At 36.6% G+C, this 18,585-nt stretch overlaps 1 protein-coding gene across 10 annotated transcripts in view; it reads right to left on the bottom strand.

The window, feature by feature from the left end:
- cacna2d1.S (calcium channel, voltage-dependent, alpha 2/delta subunit 1 S homeolog) overlaps window positions 1-18,585 on the bottom strand; it is a 293,345-nt gene that overhangs the window by 219,323 nt on the left and 55,437 nt on the right. For all 10 annotated transcript variants that reach the window (XM_041588485.1, XM_041588484.1, XM_041588482.1 and 7 more), the window contains exon 3: window positions 16,116-16,232. In XM_041588485.1, coding sequence (XP_041444419.1) covers window positions 16,116-16,232 — 117 coding nt within the window. The remainder of the gene's footprint in view (window positions 1-16,115; window positions 16,233-18,585) is intronic.

The raw sequence follows: 18,585 nt of genomic DNA, 5'->3' as shown, positions 1-18,585 counted from the left end.
TCGTTACTCTTTAGATTTTTTCACAGATACTCTGATGTTGTAGAAAAAGTCTAATAAATGATATACTGTATACAGTAAGCAACTTGCAAACAAATTCAAAAAACAAATCTAAGTTGATAGATGCATGCCCTTAAATTTCACATATTTTTTATTAAAGTAAAGCTTAATTACATGTATGGAGAGCATTAAAAAAAACCCAAACATGATGTATTATATGAACCATGACTGAACACAGAGCTAAGCATCCATCCCTTTAGTCTTTTAGCTAAAGCATTTATGTGCATTGCCAATTACAGTGCTCCATAAACCCTATTATGCAAATGCTCTAGGTAATTCCCATTGGCAGCCCATATGCTTTTGTGTTAACAAGCTATGACATACACAGACATTCTCTGTAGTAACAAATTATAGGACAGCTTTGGAAAGCTCAGAAGACCCAACAATCATAGTGCATACAGAATACAAATGTTGAGGCTTATTTTTTTTTTTTATGGTCACTTTTTCAGGTAATTTGACGTATGTACCTGAAAATATAATTTAGCAAAATCACATTTTCTTTTTATTTTTCTTTCATGGTTTCTTCATAAAAAAAGAATAAACTCCTCCTGTAAATTAAGACAATATATCACATAAGTTTAAAGCTGCTTACAGAACACAGTATTTTTTCTTAAACAAGTGAAAAATCTTGGTCCATTTCTATGTGCATTATACCATTTTGGGCGCTAAAACCATCTGACCATTTGAACACTGGAAGATGCAGAGACTAGATGTAATTTTTTGTTAAACAGTCATACTCCCAGGATCATTTCAGCCGAATGCCACAGTGTCTTGTTCAAGGTGATTGCTGTACACCCCTCGCATCAGGACTCTTGCTTATCCCATCAGTTCAACATTCAACTGTATCATTATCACAGGCAGGGGTCGTTTCAATGCAAGCCAATGGCCTGTATATGCTTTTGTTCTCTCACCAGCATGATGAGTATTTCCTGCTGATGGTACTTATTTTCACTGAAAACCTGTAATTACCTACAAAAACAGCATTTCAGCTTATTTAATAGATTAGAAGAAAAATTCAGTGGACGGCAATCATGATACTCTCAAAGCTAAAGCTATTCTTTCTAGCACTGTCTACTTGTAGATTGATGGTGTTAGAAAGCAATTAAAACAGACTTTCTAATGTGTCATTGTTTTATGTTGTAAAAATTTTAAGAAATAAAACTGAAAGACACAACTTGCATACATTTTCAATCCCCACTCTTTAATATTGTGCTGAGACACGTGTAAAGCAGTAACAAATTTAAATGCAATATAACCCTATGTAAAACGGTCTCATCTAGCACACTAAAATAAATGGCACAAGTTAATTTACAGATTCCAGAACATTCACCAATGAAAATCCTGCTTGTTAGTGTGCCATCTGTCTTCTTGCTCTTATTAGACATATAGATCACTTTGGCTTCCTGATAGGAAGGAGGAGAGAGGACATAATTCTATTGTGGTGCTAGAATAATTATATTTAATGCTTTCAGTTCCCATTTCAGTAACAACGTATATGGTGGAAGTTGTTTATAGGCACACAACTAGATGTTGCTTAACTTCAATATGCTTTAACCTATATAACATTTTGAAGTTTGCTGGAACTGCCAATGAAAATGCATCAATGGAGAATAAAATTATCGTAAGATAACTTCTTTGACCTTAAGGGGCAGATTTATCTTAATTAAAAATTAGAATATCGAAATTTATCATGTACTGTCTCTAAAAATTTGACTTTGACTATTCGCCATCTAAAACCTGCCAAATTGCTGTTTTAGCCTATGGGGGACCTCCTAGAACCTATTTGGAGTCAATTGGTGGACTTTGAAAAATCTAAGGTTTTTTTTTGGAAAATTAAATTTGCTATTCCTTCGATTCGTAGAATACGAATTTGACGGAATATGGACCTATTCAATCAAACATGGACCTATATGACAAAAAAAACTTTTGGTTGGTCTTTTTGAATTCTAATTTCAAAGTTTTGTTCATAGTTCTATAGAGACCTATTAATGGCATTTTATCTGTTTATCTTCCAGCAAGAATCAAATCCAATGTATTATACATAGTTTATCTGTTGTCTGCTATGTAAATCTGTGCCTCTTCTACTTTTTAATGGCTACACAGCATTTTGTTTATATAAAACATATTTTGATGATTTGCATTAAAGTTTAGTTCCTCCTCTAATGTACTCCTGACAAGAAACCCCTTATTTTCTTTACCAGTTCAGTAACAACTCTCTGCACTGTTTCATGATCATCAATATCTCTCAGGGGCCCAAAACTGCACTGAATATTCAAAATAAAGCCAGATATGTGCATTAATGCCAAATTTAAAGAAGCCCCCAAAACATTGCTATTTAGTGTATAATTCTCTTCTAATAAGGTGCATAACTTTGCATTTATCATCATTAACCTTATTTGTCAGTTTGCTATCCAGTTCTCTAGTTTAATAAAATCTCTCTGCAGCATCCTACATGAAACTTACAGTTTTGCATTATTTATTATCTTTAAAAAAAACAGTATTTACAATACCAACCTTAAAGTAATTAATAAACAAGTTGAAAAGCAAAGGATCAAGAACAGACCCCTGCAGCACTTCACTAACAACACTGGTCTCTTTTTAATGTATCATTTGGCCAGTTCTCTATGCAATTAAAAATATTATGATCCAGGCCAATAATCCTTAAAGGAGAACTAAACCCCCACCCCAAAGTCAAAGTCCCCATCCACTACACCCCATTTGCCGCTCCCTGCTTTATCCCCGCAAACTCCACTATTTAAAAAAGTGTCCTGAATGTCACACTGACCTCTCCACACACCATAGCGCAGCAGAGCACAGGGTTGCCATCTTCAATATCTTTGGATATTCTCATTCCCTTTGGCAATTTACAGAGCTTTCCAATGCATGTGTAGTAGGAGCGAATACCAAACTGGCTCTAACTGTGCATGCGCAAGAAAGCTCAGTATCATTCCTCCTTTAGTGACAGTATATGAAGATACTGAAGACGACGCTTCGCTAAGCTTCGCTACGCTACTCTGCATGAAGAGGTTGGTGTGACATTCAGGGGCACTTTTTTAAATAATGGACTGTGTGGGGAGGAATTGGAAAAGGGGAGCGAATAGGGGGTAGTGGATGGAGACGCTCTCTCTCTTTGGGGGGGGTATAGTCCTCTTTTAATTTGATCAGTAACCTTTCATGTGGCACTGTATCTCCTGCTTTAGCAAAATCTAAGTCATAGCCAATGCCAACCGAATCTAGGTTTCTGCTCACTTCCTCATAGAATGCAATTTAATTGGTTTGGCATGATATATAGCACATAAAGCAATGCTACGCTGGAATAAATTAATAGGGGTGATTTATTAACATTCAAATTTAATGTTTTATCCCAATTTGAATTTTTTCTTGAACTTGAAAAAAGTTGATTGTAAAACTTCAGAATCTTAATCTTAGAAAGTGCATGTTCATGTAGAAATTAATGGGAGTTGTACTATGCAAAACTTTTGCATTTGGATATTTTGAGCTGGCTTTATTCAATCAATTTTTTTATATTCAGTGTTTTAAATAAATAAGCAAACATATCAGTTTTATAAACTGTTATGTTTATTTGAATTAAGAAAAAAAATTAAAATTTCAGAAAATGTAATTTTGATAAATAGGTATCCGAGTATTATGATTCCAGTATCTTGTAAGCTTGATAAAGGGCTGGAAAAGCTCGAAACGTCGCTTAGCTTGAGGCACGAATAAAGCAACAATTTTTTCACCATAATCGGAGTGCTGCTGAAGTAATTTCTTGTACACTAATCAGACCTGGGCAGACACAGACGGCACCTGACGCTGCAAAGAGCGGCGAGAGTGTTTGTGTAGCACTACTTTGTGTTTATTGGAGTAGCTTGTCCCTTATTACCCCCCCAAAAAAAAGGTTATGATGTCAAACTAATAGGCCTCTAGTTTTCAGGCAGAGTATGGGACAGCTTTTTGAATAATGACACCACATTTACAATTTGTCGGATTATGCCAAATAATCCTGGAGAACCAAAGGTGACCATACATATGGAAGCTGCTGATTGGGTCCATTCAGACTAGTCGGCAGCTAATTTCTGTGTATGGGGCTCTCTAATTGGCCTGCCCGACCAATATCTGACCAGATAGAGAAAATTTTAAATCCTTGTATTTACAGTCATGGGAAGCATCACTTGAAGGGAAAAAAAACACTTCTTAGACATCAACAACTTTGATACCCACATTCTGACAGCAGCAAAGAACCTTACACCAGCTATTTGGAAAAGTTCTATATTACTAAACAAGCCCTCATCACCAAGGTTAAATGGAAAAGGTCAGTGGAAAGCATAAGAGCGCACTTGCAAGACAATGACAATTTGGTCAGTCTAACATGGCTCATATGAATGGAGTCTGAGAGGAAACTTGATGGTTACTAATCGTAAAATTGGACTTCCAGTGCTCTCTCTCCTTTTAATCTTTTGTTTCCAGTGCTCTCTCCTTTTAATCTTTTGTTTCCCCATTTCCACAATTCAAGACACTAGGATAGTCTAAAAAAGGACCAGGTTAAGAGGACATTGTTTTTACTGATTAATCTGATTAATTGCTGGAGGTGACAACTAATCTAAACTTTTTATGCTCCTGCATAACTTTTTTTTTTTTTTTTTACAATAGGCACCTTCTGATCTCACCATAAAACAATCTTTTTCTTTACTAAAACACGAATCTCTTGTCTCAGAAGTTGCATGCTATTAATGTGTTTTTGTTTCTTCAAAATATGTTTTACTAGGTAAGGCTGATTAAATATTACAGATACAAAATAAAGGGATGTCTTTAGCAAAAAACACTTTAAATTTGGAGAGGCTAGCATTTCTAAAAGGGCATAAGTTGTATTTTGTTTAAATAATATTTTAACAATAGAAAATTTTGTTTAATACATTTAATCTTCTTAAAAATGAATTCAATCCCTTAAAATTATCGACAGTACATTAGAAATATATTGGAAATCCATTGAAAGACACACTTGTGGATCACCTGATTTGTACAAAGGACTTGCCTCTTGTTGAAGATGTCTTAATAAAACACGAAGTTTATTTGACAATTTAAAAGCTTAAAGTAAGCTAACACAGTAAACATAGTCACAAAGGAAAACCTGAATAGGCTACTGAACGCTCATGTCCAACATTAAGGGGCAGATTTATCAAAGGTCGAGGTGAAGTTTCGAAGTGCAAAACTTTGAATTTCAAGCTATTTTTTGTGTACTTCGACTAGGGAATAGTCCAACTTCGATTCGAATTTGAAAAAACTTCGAAATTTGAAGGTCAAATTTTTTTGAAGTACGGTCTCTTTAAAACTTCAACCATTTGCCACCTAAAAGCTGCTGAAGTGCTGTTTTAGCCTATGGGGGACCTCCTAGAACCTGTATGGAGACAATTGGGGGAGTTTGGGAGATCGAAGGTCAAAGTTAAAAAAACTTCGAATCAAAGTACAATTGTATGATTCGAAGTACGATCGTACGATTTGAAGTAGGCCAAATTTGGCCCACTTCGACCCCAAAAAACTTCGATCTCAATTCGTTTGGTCTTTTTGAATTTGAAGTTCGAAGTTTTTTTAACTTCAAAATTCGACCTTTGATAAATATACCCCTATATGACGTCTTTGAATTTTTGTCAAAACCAGAGTGTGCTTTACGACTACATTTACTTTGAAAAGCTTACTTTAAGCTTTTAAATTGTCAAATAAACTTCGAGCTTTATTAAGACATCTGCAACAAGAGGCAAGTCCTATGTACAATGTACAATGTTCCACAAGTGCGTCTTTCAATGGATTTCCTATGTATGTCCACTTGACCAGAGTTGGATGGATCGACCAGGTGGCAGGTGATGGTTTGTCTCCCCTCCCTATTGTCAGGATCACTTGGTGGTGCTTCTATTGCTATCGGCGCTGAATCCTAGATGGCGTTGCCCTTGGGTGCCATGTGTGTTGCGGCGCCGGCTGCATGACATTGGCGCGTAGATGTGGGACGTCATGACGCTGTGCTTGGCACAAAGATTAAAAATAAAACGACGCCCAGGATGCCGGTTCAATGCCCAATTATACAGTAGGTTCCAAATATTGGTGTTCCTATATTACTTATTAATCATTATCTGGACTTTCTGACCATTGCTATTGATCTTGACCTTGATCCTGTGTGCCTTTGAACTTTTGCCTGAATCTGGCATTTATTTCTTAAAGGGGGCCCGTGTCACGGTCAGCACCCTACACCGGAACAGATGCCAAGCACCCTGGTCTCGGCTAGTACTTCACCAGTTAAGTGACCGCCTTTGGCCTTGGGAGGAGCCCTCGGCGTACTCAGATGCCACCTGGACTTAACGAGAGGTGCACGGCATAAGTTCTGGCAGGCAATGGGGCAGGACTGTTTACAAGGATGCTGGAAGATAGGAAGCCACCAGGAACAGGCAGGCCGGGCCAGCACAAGCAGTTAGAATAGTCAGACAGGCCAGAATCAGGATTAGAGATCATAGAATAGTCGGAAAGCAGGCAAGGTCAGGATTGGAGAGAACAACGTAGTTTCAGGCAGGCTAGGTCAGGATTGGACAGGTCAGAGTAGTAAGCAGGCAAGCAAGGGTCAAACACAGAGGATCAAACAGGAATCTCATAGAACAAACACCCAGGAACAAACTAATTGAACCTAACAATGGGCAATTTGCTGAAAACCAAATTCCCCTTTTAAACTGTTTGAATTTCGCTGTTTCAATTGTGCGCTGCGTCAACACGCCAGCGGCTTTAAATAATGCACGCGCATGGCGCGCGCCCTAGAGGAACCGGCATGGAGCAGGGCGCAACGTGACGGGCGTCCACGCCGAGGACGCGGCGTGGACCCCACTGCCGCTAGACCACCAGGGTAAGTTCCTTACAGCCCGTCACCCCAAAAAATTATTCAATATTCTTTTTTATCACATTAGTCAAGCAAAATGAACTTCAATTACACTATATAAACTATTTGAATCTTGTTTCCTTCAGTCTGCAAACTCATAATTATAGCAAGCAGGCAGGAGCCATTTTGTGGACACTTATTAAGACAAGTCTAGCATCATCAGAATAGGGAAACCGATGACCATCCCCATGCACTGCCTACAAATTTAAACTGTGAAGAGAGAGGGGGAATGTGTTCAGAGCAGTGACTAGGAAGTGTGGAATGGAAAGTGAAAGTAATTGTCTGCCCCGCCTCTATGGTTAAGGCATAGAGGAGGGGCAGACAATATTTGATTGACAGCTGAGATTTTTTTAAAAAGCTATGAATGCTTAAATAAAAAATAGAAATTGGATTTCATATTTGATTTGAAAAGGACTTTTATTATACAGATTTTTATGTCTGGGTGACAGGTCCACTTTAACCCTTTGGCTACCGCAAATTGGATTTCCTGACAAATGCTTCCTCCTTGGTCCGGACTTCTCCGCACTGGAGCCGTAAGGCCCCTGACACCTATGTGATAAGTTCCTAGGCAGCACGTCTCCTCGCTCTGTATTAGAAATATATTCCATGTCTTTTCTTCTCTTACTGAGACATGCACAAATACAGAGATCATCAAAAATAACAAAACAAAACCTCTCCACAGCTGAAGATGAAGCCTCATTATTAAATCAGAAAGGATGCCCTCCAGCATTCTGTTAAGTTCACAAAGAGATTGTTTTATAAGCTATAAATATATTTATATAAAGTGAACTTATGTGCATTTCTGTGTGCCTTCTTTAATACAAACTGATTTTTATGTAACCCAGTCTTCTCATTCTATTCCCTTCTTTGGACAAAATTAAAAGGTTAATGTCTGTATTTAATGTTGGAAATGACTGACACATCTTAGACCTTTTCTCTAACTATAAACATAAATAAAAAATCAATTGATACTTGTGTCGGTAGTCTGTTATGGCTCAGTAACACAAGCACATTAGTATCCGAGTTTAGGTTTCATGAACTTATTTAGACAAATAGACAGACACATTTTTAATTCAATTCCTGGAGGACAGTTAGTACTTAAAATTGCCAACATGTGGCCTCAGTAGGTAGTTACCTGACTGTTGTGCAGTGAGTGGACAGATTACACTGGCCATATAGTCTGATCATTCAAGGAGAGGTGTGCCAGAAACATCTGTCAAATGAATTTCTTAACTTGGAAATATTTGGGGAATGTTTTAACAGAAACCAAATTCCACTACAACTTTGCTTCGTAGTCATTGAGGCACATTGAGATGAGTGTGTGGTGAGGATGGATGTCAAGAAAAAAAAAGAAAAAGGAAGAAGGGGATAGTGGAGCAGAAATTAATGGGGTAGGGAATGGGTAGAAGGTATGAAAAAAAGTGTGAGCCAATGTCAAAAGCAGAACTAATGAAATAGGGCAGAAATGTTGTACGTACACAATGTTTTGGGATTCTTTACCAGCCCAAGGGTGGGCCCCAATGCCCAATATACTGAATATAAATTTTACAATTTAAGGCCAATTAGTAAACAATTCAGACTATTGGTACTGGACAGATCAGAAACCAGCAACATTAGCACCAGACTAATAATAAACCCTGTTGAATATTAAATATAGATTTCTGTTATGTTAGTCATTTTATATAGAATACTACAGCTCTCAGAATTCATCTGCTTCATGTTACAATGTAATTTCCAGTGTGTGTGTGATGTAAGTGATTGCTATTATTCTGGGTCACTTCCTGATCAATACTTTTCCTGTTCCTGTGGTAGTGTATGAGAGTTCTCTCTCTGAAGCTGCATGTTCCTGCAACTGAATAACTTTTTTTCTAAAAAAAATTAGAAACAGCAAAGGATGGTGTGGTACTAATCTGATACCAAGGAACTCTGGTAGGTCATCTAACCCTGAATATTAGAAAGTTGTACTGTATAGTTACAACAAACTCTGTAGCGACAGCTTACATGACAGACAAACTTCATAACTTGATAATTTGCAACGACCCCTAAGCGTAATTTCTCAGACAACACTAAGCATGTGCGCGTAGCAGACAGTCTTTGTGAAATGCAAGATGGGAAACTCCTATGACAACTTTGAAGGCCTGGACTGGATAATTACTTCTATAGAAAGGCTGAACCTTTAGGCTGTTGCAATAATTCGTATATAAAATATGGCATTTCTAGCCATATTCATTTTTAAAGTAGAGTTATTGTCAAGGAAATAGGAAAGGACAACAAAGAAAAACAGAATGAAACTGGAAAGGGGGAAGCAGAAGCGAGGGGAGCATGGATTCCAAAAGAGAACATAGTACACAACAGGGAACGGGAGGTAAAACAGAATAGGATGGAATGGTGAAAAATAAAATGTTAAAAAATAGTACAGCTTCAGTTGAAAATGAAGATGGAAGCACAGCAGTGGTGGTAGTATGGGATAACAATAAAAAGATGAAGGATGAAGAATCTTATTATTTGAGAATAAGAACTGGTTTATATTACAAAAATAGAATTAAACTTTCTTCTCAACAAATGCAACAGTTAATAATGGCCTGAAATCTGATGACACACTATTGTGTTACACATAATTTTGTTTGCCATATTTACCGGTGAAATAATATATTGCCCAGGGTTTTAATTACTATCAAGTGCAATGTGATTGAAGTTTTAATAAGGAAACTAGCACTCAAAAGACATTAAAACAAAATTATTAGCAATTATTAGTTGTGCCACTAATGAACAACATCTTCTCAGGGTATGCTCTATAATACTGAAACTTCAGATGCTTAAAAGATGAACATTAATTAGAAAAAATATTATATTAGTGGTTGCAAAGATTTCTTTTTGGTTTAAATGGATTTAATCATAATGTTGTATGATGTGTTAACATATAATATGAGCTTGTGTCAAGTTCATTGTATGAACCAAAATAAATATTTAAAGATGTGCTATAACAAAAATGTATTTGGTGTGCATTTTATGTTTTTTTTATTCTATTAATATCAGTAATCATTTTAACCCATATGTATACTTGCAGTACTATAATATTGCAAGATATTGTATTAAAATACATACCTTACATCACTATGACAACTTAAAGCTACAAGGACAGACTATCTTGCCTTAGCTACAAGCTCTTTTGCAGAGTTGGTCTGCATTTAAATGATAAAAGCTGTTTTTGAGAGTGAATGACTAGAAGGTTGAAGGAGACTTTAAACTATACATGGGGTGACTAGGGGATGGATAGTTGGGTATTATTTGCCAGATTTTAGAGAGGACACAAAAAAGCTATTACAAAGCACAGATCAGGCAAAATAAATGCTTACATATATTTCTATGATGTATTAAGTTACAAGTTACATTGTGTTTGTTGCAATTAATGCACATGCTATATGTGTAAGTATTTTCTAATAAATAATGTCGTATTTTTGCTTTAAGCTAGTATGTAGCCTAGCTGTCTGTAAACATAACATCATTGTCTCTCTACTTGCATCCTCCTACCATAGACTCAGACCTCTGTGTGTTAACTTTGCATAAAAATACGACTGAGTTCTGGTTTCATTGCGATCTGAAACATTGCAGCACAGAACAGATAGGGATAAAAAATGAATATTGTATATTTGTTTGTTAAACTTCATATAAAATTTTAGTATAAACTATAAAGTACTGGTAATTAAGACACTGTGATTGGTCATCCAACAACCTTGGTTACTGCTCACTAAAAAAACATGAACATTGATAAATCAGCACCAAATTATTCTAATATGAATTTTATATTTCCTGGACAAAACATATTTCTACATCCATATGGACTGTTGCTTCGAGAAATACAAAAATGTAAAGTGTTCAAAAGCTTGGAATCATCTACAAATGATTTCATTTGATTCTTTTTTATTTGTATAATGGTTCTATAATCTTCACATTCATAATTGTAGGGTATTTGTATAAACTATTATTTGGAGTTGTGTTCCTTTAATAACATTTCAATTTTTTTCTAAATATAAATATAAAACTTTTGTAGCTGATTTAAATGCTACATTACAATGAAGATATGCTCAACCTCTGACTGTTCTGGAGCCTGTTGCTTTGTACAGCAATATTAATTAAATCACCCCATAACCCATATGAAACCTTCTTTGAGAATTTTCTTCATGATCAGTTTGTTGCTTGGAAACTCAAAGCACTGATGCTTTTTGTTCAAGCATACTGAAAGCTTAGGGATTGGTTGCATCTGTGTAAAATAATAAGATGTCTTTCTTCGCTGTATATTTGCTAGGTATATATTTAAGTGCACGGTTTCTTGTCACTTGCTGCTGGCACATGTATCATATCTGACAGAAAGCATGCAAGGATTTGCAAGGATATATTTTTTTAAACTGTACCTTCAATGTATTCTTTGTTATAAAAGCTTCACAGACAGTAGATCCTAAAATATTAACACTGGAAAGGCTTTCCTGTTACTAAGCTAGCTTGGAATGGCTGAGAAAACTCAGGTCAAAAGTCTGAAGCACTGCATCTTAATGTACTTCATGCTTCCAAGGATTACATCAGCCAGGATACTCTCCATCCTCTAACAAATTGCCGAGTCATCATAATGCTAATGTAATTTTGTAGAGTGTACATTAGTCATTTAAATGTGCTTTCTTAAAAGCTTATCTTTTTTTTATTTTTGCAGAAATATTCACAATTATTCATATAACATGCACAAAGAAAAATAATTATTCTGCCCAATGCAACATCAAGCTTATAACCCTATTGAATACCATCCTTTTATTAACTCTACACACACACCCACCCACTCACTATCAAGCATTCTTTCAAAGCAACCCCCTATAATAAACATGTGGTTTTTCTTTCACTAATCTAAAGTGAACTAAATGTTCAATGTGGGGTCAGCGAGGGGTTTAAGGGTAAACTAGCTAGCAGGAAGGGATTGATCAGGAGGAAGGGATAGTGAGATGGAACAGGGAGGAAATACCTGCCATTTCTGGTTGGAGCACAGTGGTGAGCAATATCCCTGCCCTGTTTTTTGGTTAAGTTATGGGGAAGTTGGAAAGCAGATGAAAGCAAGTGTGGGGATATCAGAAAGAGAGGCTTGGCTAAAACTGAACTAAGCTCTCTAAATGCCTGTGGGTGTTTTCCATCTGGCCTTGGTACCGTGTTCACATTTATTTGGAGTAAACCTTTATCTACCATATCCTGCATCAAACACTAATTGATTTGAGTTGAGCCATCTATGCCTCAATCAGGGGAGGGGGGTTGGGGGTTTGAATTCTGAACTGTACATCTGAAGTACATTTGGATGCTGCTGCTCAAACCTTCCACAGTACATGACACTCAGCTATTAAATGTCCAAAAACATCAGTCACGTCTTCCCATAGTATTTGCCAAGCAGTGATGTGCAGGCCGACTCAAAGATCGCTGGTCTGGCAGGTTCGGGCCAACTTCCACACAAAGTTTGTGACATTATAGTGCTCTACTCCATTTTGACACACTCCTTTTTATATGCTTATGCCATCATACCCCGCCCTTTCCATGAAATCACAGTGGGGCAAGATGGATGCAGGTATATAAATTGGAAGTGTGGGGTCAGGTGCAGCTTGAGTCGAGTTTTTCTCAACTCACACATCACTATAAGCTTTATGCATACATCCTAGACGGCCCCCACTCAAATCTCCTGCATGTGTTCCACAGTGTAAAACAAACCATGTTGCAAGGGAACATAAAGTGCAATAAAGCAATACCTGTTGTCTTTGCACATTTTTCCTCCCAGAACTGCATTATTAGTGTAATAAAGAGTGCATGCAATTATTAAAATGTTTTTTTAGAGCGCTAACATATTTTGCAGTGCAGATATCATGTGACCACTGTGAAGTGTATTTTTTTCATATTCTTAAAAACATTGAGTGCTCATTGAGTGTTCATCTCCGCTGGAAGAATCTACCGTGAGGGGTAAGTATGAAGTATATACCCCGGTGGGGTAGTTAGCCTGGGTGGAGTAGGGAGGGGGGTCTATCTGGGGTGGGGGGTACAGGTTTTTTTCAGAACAGATTGAATTCTCCTTTAATGGGGAATGACTATTTTGGATTCCAAGTGGTCTCCTAACTTTAACAAAAAATATAAAAACAAGAGTATTTTGTCAAATCACTACAAATTTGTTTAAGTAGAAAACATTTTTGTCTCCTTATAATGGACCTCCTGCTTTTCGTCTATACTCAGGTGTAATAAATAAGGTGATCATCAAGCACATTGTCATTCTCACAATTGCTTTGTTGAATCAAGGAAAAGTCTCCGATTGATCAATGTATTGTTTTAATTAAAGAGATATTGACATTTCTATCAACAATAGTAGTCATGTCATTGTCGCAAACAAAAAAAACTGTTGTGTTTTTTTAGAAAATCTCCCTAAACCTACACCTAGCCCACAACCACAACAAATTGATCACCAGCAATTTTTACCCTCAGTGTTAGACTCTAATCTTTGAGCTAAAACTGCTTAAAGGATAAAGAAATTATATATATATATATATATATATATATATATACACAGGTATAGGATCCCTTATCCGGAAACCCGATATCCAGAAAGCTCAGATTTAAGGAATGGCTGTCTCCTAGACTCCATTTTATCCAAATAATCCAAATTTTTAAAAATTATTTACTTTTTCTCTGTAATAATAAAATAGTAGCTTGTATTTGATCCCAGCTACGATATAATTAATCCTTATTGGAAGCAAAACCAGCCTATGGGGGTTATTTAATGTTTAAATGAGTTTCTAGTAGATTTAAGTCATGAAGACCCAAATTACGGAAAGATCCGTTATCCGGAAAACCCCAGGTCCCGAGCATTCTGCATAACAGGTCCCATACCTGTATAACAAACATAAATCAGATGTGACTAACAATGCCAGTTAGTCTCAACTCTAGCTGAAAATAAATTTAACGTAGTATGTATTACAGTACACTTTCAATCATATAGATATTTCATGAGGAAAACGTAATCTATTTTATCAATAATAACTTTCCACTTTGGCTATTTAGATGCAATTAGCATTGTAGTCCATATACATAAACATTTATCTATGTGGTTAAGAGACAATCTAAACATCAGGATCCTCTGCCTCAGAGGACATGGCCAAGTCTTTAATCTAGTCACATCCCTGACATCAGTAGCATAAATCAATAGTCCATTAATAACTTTCCAACCCCCAACACAATTTTATTGTGAGTTTAGCCAGCCTTACTATGTGTGTTAAAATACAGCTTGATCTTAGTGCCCAAAGAATAGTTTTTAATATTCTTGAAAATATTTGCTACGGAGAACTATAACATTATAAAAAAAGGTTTAGTTGGAAATCGGTGCCCTCCACTTTGCAACCTTGGCCAACAATAAGTGACTGATCTGAGTGCATCATGAATTTGAGCTTTGATTTTAATAAAGAGCAAGGCACCCAACAAAGCAGAATCGGTAGGCATTCGGGGGGGGGGGCATTCTTGTTCTAAGTTTAACTGCAGCTTACAAACATACTGCTGCACTTTTTTATTTTGTGCTTGACTTTTGTTTACTTAGTAATACCTGGATTTTATTTGATGAACATGGGAGTTAGCTTCTTTTGCAATCTGCATGTTTTACATAAAATATGAACAGATCAATGCTATTTGACCCTCCACATGTCTGGGGTGATACATGCTGAGCTATTGCAATTTAATGTGCAATTTACTGGTGCCATAGCCTTTCAAGTAGATTATTGAAACAATGGACGAAAATTAAAATATATTTTTAAATTTTTAGTTTTTTACAAAAAACCTGCGGCCTCGTGCTTTTATATGGTCACATAACTCCTCGGAAACATAATATCTTTATAAATTACAGTAGGGGGTACATTATCCACTATATATATTTATATTGTGACATGCCACTCGCCTGCACATGTACTTTTAGGGGGAAATTAGTGTTTGGTAGGCAGATAGCATAGGATTTTGAGCCAAGAGACAGGGACACCAAGGTTTCAGACAAAAGAACACAGGTTTATTATGCACATTCCCAATGAAAGTGCAACAAAACACAGTTCAGCAACTTCAATGCCAGAACCTTCAGGGTACAGTTCAACAACGTCACTGTAAAACATTCAGGGCCCCCCCCCCCTCTGGTCGCCCACCATCAAGGGAAACTGTCACCTTCTTGCACTTTGAAGTATTTGGGCTTCACACTCAGCCCTGCTGACTTACCCTCCTGGGACTTAGACTCACCAGCGTGGGTATTAAGTCTCCAACTTCTGGAACTCTCTTGATGGCAGCAAAGCTCCCTCTGCCAGGCAGTGTCTCTCACAGCACCTCACTTCCCTCCACTCTAGGAGGTGTTTGAAGAGCCCTGAGCTCTGGGAACACAGCAGTTTTGCATTTTCAGGTAGCTTCTCTCTCAACTGCCACTTAATTACATTGCTGAGAGGGAATATTAACCCTACCTGAGCTGAGCATTCCTTTGCAACCCATACATTGCAGTTTAAACACACTCTTTTATGTGCATTTACCTCTAAGACAGTGGTGGTATATATATATATATATATATTTATATATACTGAATATATATGTGTGTGTTTTTGTGCACACCTGCAATACTCCAGGAACCGATATTTTTCAAACACTGCACTTAATATCTGTATGCATCTGAAAACACAAGAGATCTGTGCATGGAAAATGCATATCCCTACTGGGCATATAGCTCAATTGTTTTTATATAAGAGATGGAGTCTTGAATATGCACAGGTCAGAACCTGGAAATAATGCATATCACTGTGCAGGCACAGATTAAAAAAGAGCATGCACATTACCTTCTGTATGAATTCCAGATGCCTGGAGGCTGAGAAGGTTTATTTGTATAATATCTACTGTAAGGGCCCTGCAGTGGCCAAAGTGTTGGATCAAAAACAGTGGTAGGAACCACAGCTCCCCCAAAATATTCATGTTTTATTTTATTTTATTTCTCAAAAGTTATGGAAGTTCACAAATGTAGAATCTACGAGCTATTTTTGTACCAATCCCGATTTAGTATATATAGCCTTCTGTGTCTTTAATATATGATACAAATAACAAATGAAGAAAACTGAACTCTTACCACAAGAGCTTTGGAGCGGTTCCTCAGTAGTTTTTCAATGTTGGTCGCTGCACTTTCCACAAGTTGCCGTGCATTATTGGCCTCAACGGTATACAAATGCCGGTTTTTCAAATAAATCTAAATAAACAAAATAGATATTCGGATGTGTTATATGTTTCTATTAATTTAACATACTGTGCCATTAAGGATGAAAATTAAGTTAACTGTGTTATGTAAAATCAAACTTACTATGCATGGAAAAAGCTAAATAACTACAGAATATCACTGCTTTAGTAAGAAACTGGAAACAGTTAAAAGTCCTCTACTTTTTTCATGCTCGTCATGGATTTAAGATGCCACCATCAAGACAGTCGACTGACGCAAATGTCAAAATAATAGCAAAATGTTCTTAGAAAGATTGAAGTCGATGAGAAAGCTATATCTTTTCAATCAATTCTAGATTTTCCCATAGCATGGAGTTTTGCAAGATAAGCCATGTCACATATTTTCTGCCCCTTCTATAAAAAAGCACACCCAAGGTCTAATTTCAAACAGTGATAATACAGAGGTAATTGTAGGACAGCTCCAGTAGTAACTAGTGATGAACAGTTAACCACAATAATGGAGAGCATAGACCAGATTGGTTGCAAATGTGCATATGCAATTCAGCAACTATGTTTGTCAATCGAGTATTATAAATATAATGGGTGGAATGCAAAGTGCAATACGGATGGACAAAGAAACATGCTTATTGGCAACAATGCACCTTGCTCTGATACTTTTGAGTTTGCTACTGTCAGACAAAATTCTCTTTTATGGGCAGCAAATATGTATTCATGACTGAGAATGGAGTGCTGCAATAGGTGGCATGTGGATGGAGCCAGCAGATTATACACTAGTGAGCCCTTTTGAGATTGTGTGTTTTTAAAATGCATCTGGAGGCATATATTAATGTCTGCATTAACTACAAGGCTCTCTTGCAGTGCACACTGCAGCTTTTGCTAAAAGTGCCAGCAAAGGCACAATGCAACGTGGTTGATATGCCAACAGAGGTGCAACAGGTGCAAGGTACAGAGGGCAACTGCTAACAAGAACCCTCCACATTTTGAGTTCAATTGTGCATCCTTTAACATGACATATCTTGTCTTGATTATCTGATAGTAAATGACTCATTTGTTGATCAAACTATATATTACTGCAAAACTGAAACAAAATAAAAAAAGGCTTCTTGTGCAAGTAAATAGTATATACACCTACTAAATTTAAACAAACTGTGTTAGTTCCAGAAGATCTAAAAATCGCTTAGATTTCTCACTATCAATGCAATGCAATGTAACCTCTGTTGGTAAATAGGGTTTTAAAATGTTGGTATTATTGGCTATTTGGTACAAATATATAATTGGAGTGGCTGGGAATCTTTGTGTTACAGTCAAACATATTCTGAATGTTAGTGGCTTAATCTGGTTGTGCTGATCTAGATAAAATGACATGGGAGTAATTGGAACTGAACATATTGCTTACTGTATGCCAGCACCTTCTTGTAATTCTTGTCATCATGTTAATAGTACCAGCTGTCCGTTAATAGAGATATGGGGAATATTTCTAGCTCTGATTTTAAAAGTAAAGAAAGTAATATCCCAACTCCAACTAGGCATGACAAAATGTTTGCTTTTGCATTCTAAAATTCCCAGTTAGGCATCATGGGTAATGTATTCCTTTTCTTGGAGCTCAGCAAATTGCTGCATATATAAAACACTGGATTTATTTAACATAATTGATTTAATACTTTACTTTAGACTTTGTTGTATATTAGTAATGTGTGTGGCAATACAAACAGACAAAAAACTGGTCGTTGTATACCCTCTTACTGATTAAGACTATTTGTTAACCAATACAATTGAGTATGCCAAGTCAGATCCAGATTTATTCTTGTCTCTGGAAGGCTGGAACATGGCAGAGACAGAAGAACCACAACAGAAGTCTAGCAGCATTGAGTCCATTTGAGGAGCTTGTACTGGTCTAGGGTAATTTAGACAAGTACTATTTTACTTTATTTCTGCTCATTTTACTGAAATATGCTAAAATCTCACTGCACCATATATTTGTCCTGTTAAGGTATTGCCCAGAATGTCATTCACATCAGGGAAGCTGACAGTTGAATGCATAAAACAGAGGCCTTGTCTTTGTGACCTACATGTTATTGTGGTTGGTAATCATTTCAGGTTAAATTGAAGCCTACTCTTTGAGTGTCAAATAAAATTTAAAGCCAGAGATTTAAAAAGGTGCATAAATATGAGTCTTACACACAGGTCAAAGGAAAATACAGACCCACAAGAAGCCAATCTTAAATACTAATTGTCAGGTGTTCTTTACTATTAAAAAAGAGAAAATGTATGTACAAATATTTGTATTTATATATGCACAAAAGCAAAGCAATAAACAGTACAACAGTAAATTAGTAAAACAAACAGGCCATTACAACAATAAATAC

Source organism: Xenopus laevis, chromosome 3S (genome assembly GCF_017654675.1).
Source record: "Xenopus laevis strain J_2021 chromosome 3S, Xenopus_laevis_v10.1, whole genome shotgun sequence".
NCBI lineage: Eukaryota > Metazoa > Chordata > Amphibia > Anura > Pipidae > Xenopus > Xenopus laevis.
The sequence above is the reverse complement of the archived record's forward strand: the minus strand, read 5'-3'. Positions and strand labels throughout refer to the sequence as shown.